Source organism: Piliocolobus tephrosceles, chromosome 21, assembly GCF_002776525.5.
Source record: "Piliocolobus tephrosceles isolate RC106 chromosome 21, ASM277652v3, whole genome shotgun sequence".
NCBI lineage: Eukaryota > Metazoa > Chordata > Mammalia > Primates > Cercopithecidae > Piliocolobus > Piliocolobus tephrosceles.
In genome coordinates, this window is record NC_045454.1 from 20,481,799 (window position 1) to 20,489,610 (window position 7,812).

At 48.3% G+C, this 7,812-nt stretch overlaps 1 protein-coding gene across 1 annotated transcript in view; it reads right to left on the bottom strand.

Annotated features, from left to right (window-relative positions):
- Positions 1-6,843, bottom strand: part of LOC111554010 (zinc finger protein 568-like) — a 27,595-nt gene extending 20,752 nt beyond the window's left edge. Inside the window, 2 exon segments of the mRNA XM_023229235.3 lie at positions 5,579-5,625; positions 6,317-6,843. Coding sequence (XP_023085003.3) covers positions 5,579-5,587 — 9 coding nt within the window. The 5' untranslated portion in view covers positions 5,588-5,625; positions 6,317-6,843.
- Positions 6,844-7,812: the final 969 nt, after the last annotated feature.

Below are 7,812 nucleotides of genomic sequence, written 5' to 3' on the forward strand. Positions count from 1 at the left end.
CTCCCAAAGTGCTGGGATTACAGGCTTGAGCCACCGCGCCCGGCCCCCCTTTAATATGTTAACCATGTTCTATTATTCAGTATTTAATAAAAGCAGTTTTAAAAAGACAGTTTAAAAAAAAAAAAAAAAAAAAAAAAGGCCGGGCGTGGTGGCTCACGCCTGTAATCCCAGCACTTTGGGAGGCCGAGACGGGCGGATCACAAGGTCAGGAGATCAAGACCATCCTGGCTAACACGGTGAAACCCCGTCTCTACTAAAAATACAAAAAATTAGCCGGGCGTGGTGGCGGGCGCCTGTAGTCCCAGCTACTCGGGAGACTGAGGCAGGAGAATGGCGTAAACCCGGGAAGCGGAGCTTGCAGTGAGCCGAGATCCAACCACTGCACTCCAGCCTGGGTGACAGAGCGAGACTCGGTCTCAAAAAAAAAAAAAATTAAAATAAATAAATAAAAAGACACTTACAGGCCAGGTGCAGTGGCTTATGCCTGTAATCCCAGCCCTTTGGGAGGCCAAACCGGGTGGATCACCTGAGATCGGGAGTTTGAGAACAGCCTGACCAACATGGAGAAACTCCGTCTCTACTAAAAAATACAAAATTAGCTGGGCATGGTGGCGCATGCCTGTAATCCCAGCTACTTGGGAGGCTGAGGCAGGAGAATCACTTCAACCCGGGAGGCGGAGGTTGCGGTGAGCCGAGATTGCACCATTGCACTCCAGCCTGGGCAACAAGAGCAAAAAAAAAAAAAAAAGACAGTTACAATATAGTAAGATAAGGACTATAAGAGACACAGCAATTGAGACCAAGCGCAACCACAAGACAGACGCAGGCTTCATAGATGCTGGTTCTTGACCTAGGTTCAGTAGAACCTAGAGAAAGGGGTGGTAATGGATAAAAGCCCTTCTTGTGTTTCTTGTACAACGGAGGCATAAGATAGACTGTGTATTCTGGGAACTGCTAGTAGTTGAACACAACTAGGGTAAAGTCAGAGAGGGAGTGGAGAGATGAAGCTGAAAAGAAGGATCAGATCCTGAGACATTTAGACTTGTTCTCACAGATGAAAAGAATTAACTGAGGGGTTTTAAAGTAGGATATGTTGCCTCCCATTAAAAGAATCTTGTTATAGGAAATAAGAAAATAGTGACTTACTTAGGTTGAGAGGTGTGGGGAAAGTTTCACGTAACATGTAGAAAATTAACTGGGACTTAGAAAAGGAACAGAATTCCAACAAGCAGAAAACAGATTGAACAGCACTCCAAATAGAGAGAGCAGAAGATGGACACCAACTGCATCCTGTGTTTCTGAGGAGCAGAAAGTTAACTGGGATAGCTGATGAGAGGTTCCGAGGGAGGAGTCGAGAGAAGTGATGTTGGAGAACTCCATAGGAGTCAGGACAGGAAATGTTTTGAATGGCAGGTTATACCTGCCAGGACTAAACACATATTTGCTCACAACTTTACTCCAATACTAGGCTTTGTGCTCTGCTAAATACAGAATGTGCTTTTTAATAAACACACAATGAACGTGAAAGAGCTGGAGACTTATCCTGAAAGTAACAGGCATTCACTGAACAAAATTTAAAAGGTGGACATTACTGGACTATCTTATTGGCAAAGAGTAAAAGTGGAGCCAGGGAGCCCAATTAGTTCAATGTAGCATCTACTCCCACAAGGCAAAAGACAGTGGAGTGAGGCCCTAGTGCATAAGCTCACAGAACAGGAAAAGAAAAGAAGCAATGAAACTGGGCACTTCACTGGATGTTGAGGAGACCAGAAGGTAGGAGCTAGGGGACCCCAGGTTGCCAGTGTAAGTGCAGGTGAATTTCCAGTATCATCACATTCCCCAAACTGAAATTATGAGGAAGCCCATGGTCACAGAGCTAGCAAATGGCAGAAATGGGCTAAGATTCTACCCTTTCATCACAGTGCACAGCCTCCCATTAGCAGGGACAAAGGGCAATGAATATTTTCAGGAGAGAAGACACAGGGAGAAATAGACAATGAAGGGTTGAAGGGCAAGGGGAACTGAAGCTTTCTCCCCGCCGGTGTGCAGGAAATGGATGGGGAGGGGTGGTGATCTTCTGATAATCTTAGGAAGGTTTTGGCCTCTACAGGAATGGGAAGAGAAACTCCACAAATTCTTACAGAATTCTGAAGAAAAGTTAAAGAGAAAGAAACAGATTAATTCAGAATAGAAAATACGTTTCTTTAGTCTTAGAGTGAAAGTAATTCTTGAGGACTGGCCAGAATTAATGAAGTAAGTGCTACATCCAGACATATCCAGAAAAAAAAAAAAAAAAACCCTAAATTTCACATCCTACAAATACCATGCCACTCTTTAAAATATGTTACTCCAAAGTCACATAAAAAATCTAAATAAACACTCCAAATTTGGAATTTTATAGCCAACATTCTCTGGTCAGATTATAAGGAGGGACCTTAAAGACTAGAGTGTTTGGATAAAAGACAAACTATTTTAGGAAAATATAAAAGTAACTATTCTATTTTTGTGGTAAGAAAGACCATCTGGCATAGCATAAAGGGAAAAAAATTTAAGAAAAGAGTTGATTTATCTGAATACATTTCTGAAAATTAAATGAATCTAAAAGCACACAAAGTAGATTAACTGTGAAAAAATATTTCTAAAACAACTTATAAACGACAAAAAGAAAATATGCTGAACATATGAAATGTTGTTTAAAATAAATAAAAAAAGATAGCATTCTTTGACAAGTGGGCAAAGGAAGTCAGTAGGTGATTTAGAAATCCCAGCTCTACCATTTTTTTTTTTTTTTTTTTAGACGGAGTTTTGCTCTTGTTGCCCAGGCTGGAGTGCAATGGCATAATCTTGGCTCACTGCAACCTCCACCTCCCAGGTTCAACCGATTCTCCTGCCTCAGCCTCCGGAGTAGCTGGGATTACAAGCATACGCCACCACATCTGGCTAATTTTGTATTTTTAGTAGAGATGGGGTTTCTCCATGTTGGTCAGGCTGGTCTTGAACTCCTGACCTCAGGAGATCCACCTGCCTTGGCCTCCCAAAGTGCTGGGATTATAGGCATGAGCCACTGCGCCTGGCCAGCTCTACTATTTTTAACTGTGTAACTTTGAGGCGAGTGACCTGATTTCCTCAGTAGTCAACTTAGAATAATACTCTATTTCATTGAATCTAAGATGTCACTGATTACAAGGCCCTTATAACTTTATATACTAGGAAAGAAAAAAAAATGCCATCAGTGAAACTATGACTTGCCAAGAATTTTTGTAAAGCCCATTTTGATTTCAGAGAGGTTAAAATATGGAAAAAAGTGCATCAGAGAATTAATGAAATATAGTCATACCTGTCTAATAGGGTTGTTACGTGGATTAAACAAGATCACATCTGTAAAGAACATCCAACTATAAGTGGCTCAAAGTGCATACTCAATAAGTTAGCTACTTCTACTAGTAGTATGAACCCACTCTGAAAAAAACAAAAAATCACATGACGACACATACGAGCAGACAAAATAATTTGAAAACATTAATAGTGACGATCTGGATGGTGGCACCATGGATGGGTGACTTAAAAGTTCTTTGTGACTCCCTCAAGTTTTTGAACTTTTGCAAAAATTGTATATCACTTTAATCATAAGAGGGCATTCAGGTTATTTGTATCTTGAGGAAAAACTACCTGGATATAAAGTGGACAGGTAGGCATTCCAGGCTATAAGAAATTGAGGCCAGGCATGGTGGCTTATGCCTGTAATTCCAGCACTTTGGGAGGCCGAGGCGGGGAGATCACAAGGTCAGGAGTACGAGACCAGCCTGACCAACATGGTGAAACCCCCGTCTCTACTAAAAATACAAAAATTAGCTGGGCATGGTGGTGCGTGCCTATAATCCCAGCTACTCAGGAGGCTGAAGCAGAAGAATTGCTTGAACCACGGAGGCAGAGGTTGCAGTGAGCGCAAAGCATACCACTGCACTCTAGCCTGGGTGACAGAACAAGACTCTGTCTCAAAAAAAAAAAAAAAAAGGCTTGGCGCGGTGGCTCATGCCTGTAATCCTAACACTTTGGGAGGCCAAGGCAGGCAGATCACAAAGTCAAGAGATTGAGACTATCCTGGCCAACATGGTGAAACCCTGTCTCTACTAAAAATACAAAAATTAGCTGGGCGTCATGGCATGTGCCTATAGTTCCAGCTACTCGGAAGACTGAGGCAGGAGAATTGCTTGAACCTGGGAGGCGGAGGTTGCAGTGAGCTGAGATAGTGCCACTGCACTCCTGCCTGGCGACAGAGCAAGACGCCCGGAGGCCGAGGCGGGCGGATCAGGAGGTCAGGAGATTGAGACCATCCTGGCCAACACAGTGAAACCCCGTCTCCTAAAATACAAAATACAAAAAATTAGCCAGGCGTGGTGGCATGCGCCTGTAATCCCAGATACTCAGGAGGCTGAGGCAGGAGAATCGCTTGAACCCAGGAGGCGGAGATTGCACTGAGCCGAGATTGCACTGAGCCGAGGTTGCACCACTGCACTCCAGCCTAGGCGACAGAGGAGCAGAGGAGACTCGGTCCTTTTTTTTTTTTTTTTTTTTTTTGGAGCGGGGGCCCCGCCCCGCCCCCCCGGCTGGAGTGCAGTGGCCGGATCTCAGCTCACTGCAAGCTCCGCCTCTCGGGTTTACGCCATTCTCCTGCCTCAGCCTCCGGAGTAGCTGGGATTACAGGCGCCCACCACCTCGCCTGGCTAGTTTTTTTTGTATTTTTTAGTAGAGACGGGGTTTCACCGTGTTGGCCAGGATGGTCTCGATCTCCTGACCTCGTGATCCGCCCGTCTCGGCCTCCCAAAGTGCTGGGATTACAGGCTTGAGCCACCGCGCCCGGCCTGAGACTCGGTCTTAAAAAAAAAAGAAAAAGAAAGAAATAAATCGGTAAGCAGGCCAGGCAAGATGGCTCTCACCTGTAATCCCAGCACTTTGGGAGGCCGAGGCAGGCGGATTGCCTGAGCTGAGTTCGAGATCAGCCTGGGCAATATGGCGAAACCCCGTCTCTACTAAAAATACAAAAATTAGCAAGGCGTGATGGCGTGTGCCTGTAATCTCAGCTACTCAAGAGGCTAAGGCAGGAGAATCACTTCAACCCAGGAGGCGGAAGTTGCAGTGAGCCGAGATTACGCCACTGCACTCCAGCCCAGGCAACAGAACGAGACTCTGTCTCAAAAAAAAAAAAAAAAAAAAAAAAAGATAAGCAAAGCCTATTGCATATGACCATGGAGGGGACAATGTAGAAATCAGTGAGACTGAAAAAGCTAATTCTGTTCTTCAATTTCCCTGCCAAATCACTGAGGCACGTTCTCTGTCAACACTGTTGTGAGCATGAATAAAATCCAGGGAAGTGGAAATTCTCTGTCAGATGAGACAATGTTTGCAAAACAGACAGCCCTGGGCTGCTTTAGGAAAATGCTCCATAAATGCAGTTTCCTCCCCTCTTCCCCATTCTTCAAATCATGAATGTAAATCTTTTAGATAAATTTCTGAAATAGGACACTGTCCTGGAAACCAATAAGTTCTTTCCAAGAAGAAAATGTCAAATGCAACTTACCTCTGCCATCACTTCAGATGCACAGCGGTTCTCTCCTCTTCTGGGTTCTTAAAGAAAGATGTGGGAAAACATTAAGAAGCCATAAGACAACAATCCCTCCCTGAACCCCTCAGGAGGCCAAACTCCTACCCCACCCCAGGCACTGAAAGGGAGATCAAAGAAGCTGCAATCCCACTGCCCTCCGTCATCCTCACAACGAAATGCAGGTGACCTTAGGAGCCCAGACAAGAGTCCTGGGAGGGCCCCCCTAGACCGTAGCCTTCTTCCTCCATAAGAGACTAACTTGGGAAACTTACAGGCCTAGCGTCTTACACTGAACCCAAAAGTGTGTGGCGCCAAGACACAGCTTAAGTGGACCCACCTGTCAGGGTCTCAAACTCCTGTCCTTTAGGCTGGGGTCACCTTTATGGGCCTAGATCCCTGGTGGCTACTGGGTGAAAGAACAGAGAAGTGGATATAGCAGGAACTCCCTAGCCCCAAACCCTAGAACCATTTCCACCCTCAACACACACTAGAGATAGACCCGGTGGCGGGAAGGCCATTCACAGAGATTCACTACCTACTTAGCAGTCGCAGTTGGAGTTTGGGTAGAAGGCCAGGACCCATCCACTGGGCCGACCCCGCCCAGAGTATCCCCCGAATGTACAGCGAGGGTGTCCCGCCCCCTCCCAGGCCTCCCAAAGATGGGGTCGACGACCCGGCACCATGGGGCTCGCCCGCGCACACGCTCACACTTACATGCTCAGCCACACAGCATCCCGTGCAGACAGGGCTCCCACCACAGCCCCGCGGGCACATCGAGCACAGATCGCCAAGCACCTGTCGCTGGGCGCACAATCCAGGTCCGGAGAGAACTGCACAGACTTTTGGTCCAGCCAAGAGGACGCAGGGCCGCGATACCCCAGACCTCCTAACATTCCCAGCCCGCTCCTGCGCCAGCCTCACACCACACCCACTCCTTGCAGTCGCGCGGCCCCACACTGCCCTCTCCCGAGCTGGGGGCCAGTAGCCCCGACACTCTCCTCCCATCCCCCATCGCACAGCCCAGAGCTCCCTTAGCGGTGAAGCCCGGGCATGCAGTCCGCACATCTCCGAGAGCCACATGACTTTTAAACTGCAGACAACCCCAGTCCCGCGCCGGGACGCCTCACGCCCCCTTCGGCGTCCTAGCACTCAAGTCTGAACGAGTTCATCCCAACCCAATGAGCTCCGCACCCCGGGACGTTCCAGCCCTTTGCATTCCAACACCCGCCAGGTCACGCGGACTAGCCCCTTTCGGCCGGAAGTGGTTGGGCCGCGGGGCCCCCTGGGAAATGTAGTCCAGAGGTGGGTGCGCCACCCGGGGCCTGGACCGCACCACGGTCACTGGCACTCACAGCCATGTCCAGTTCCCCGCATCCAGTGAAGTCGAGGCCAGACTGCCCAGCCGCGCCAGAGCACCCTCCCAGGACTTGGGCAAATATACAGGCCCCGGCAGCAATAGGTGGCCGCTGACGGCTAGAAAAAGACTGTGGGGCCGTGGAGGCTTCAGAAAAATGTAGCCGCAAACCCGGGAAGGGGCGGCCCAACCCGGCCCGCCGCTAGGATTGCCAGAGTCCGCGAAGTTAACCCGGCTGCAGCCGCCCTCTCCCCAAACGGAGGGTGAAGGAGTGGGGTTTGTGTGTGTGCCCAGAGGCCTCCCAAGTGCAGTGAAAAGCCAGGGAGCAGACCACCCAGGGTTCCCTCCACAGGGAGCCGCGCTCTGGGGTGGATCAGACGAGGCCGACTCCTGGCCACGCCACGAATTAGGAGTCGGCCCGGACCTGGGGCTTCCATGACCTGGGCCACAATCCCGATAAAGACGGGTGGCTAAGTTTGGGCTGGGAATTAATTCCCCAGTCCAGGTCTTCTGGCATCTCAGCATTTAAGTCACTAATTTCTGCTCGGGCTGGGCCACAGGCTGGCCTGGAGGGTGTCTGGGAAACGACCTGGCCTAGCGGTTTGGGGATGTGGCCTAGAAGAGACTCAAGTGGGGCAGTCACAGGCTCAGGATGCCAAAGGGACTGGAGGAGGATGAGGGATACTTGGGTCTGCAGTGGAAAGAATAGAAAACCAATGTAGTGGGCTGCAACGTCATTATTTTAGGATTAAGTTGCAGAGGAATATTTAATGACAGAAGTACGTTCGAGAAATACTTTAGGACGTGGAAAAGTGTAACTAAAATAAACCATGTATACTGTTTTTAAAAATGTTAT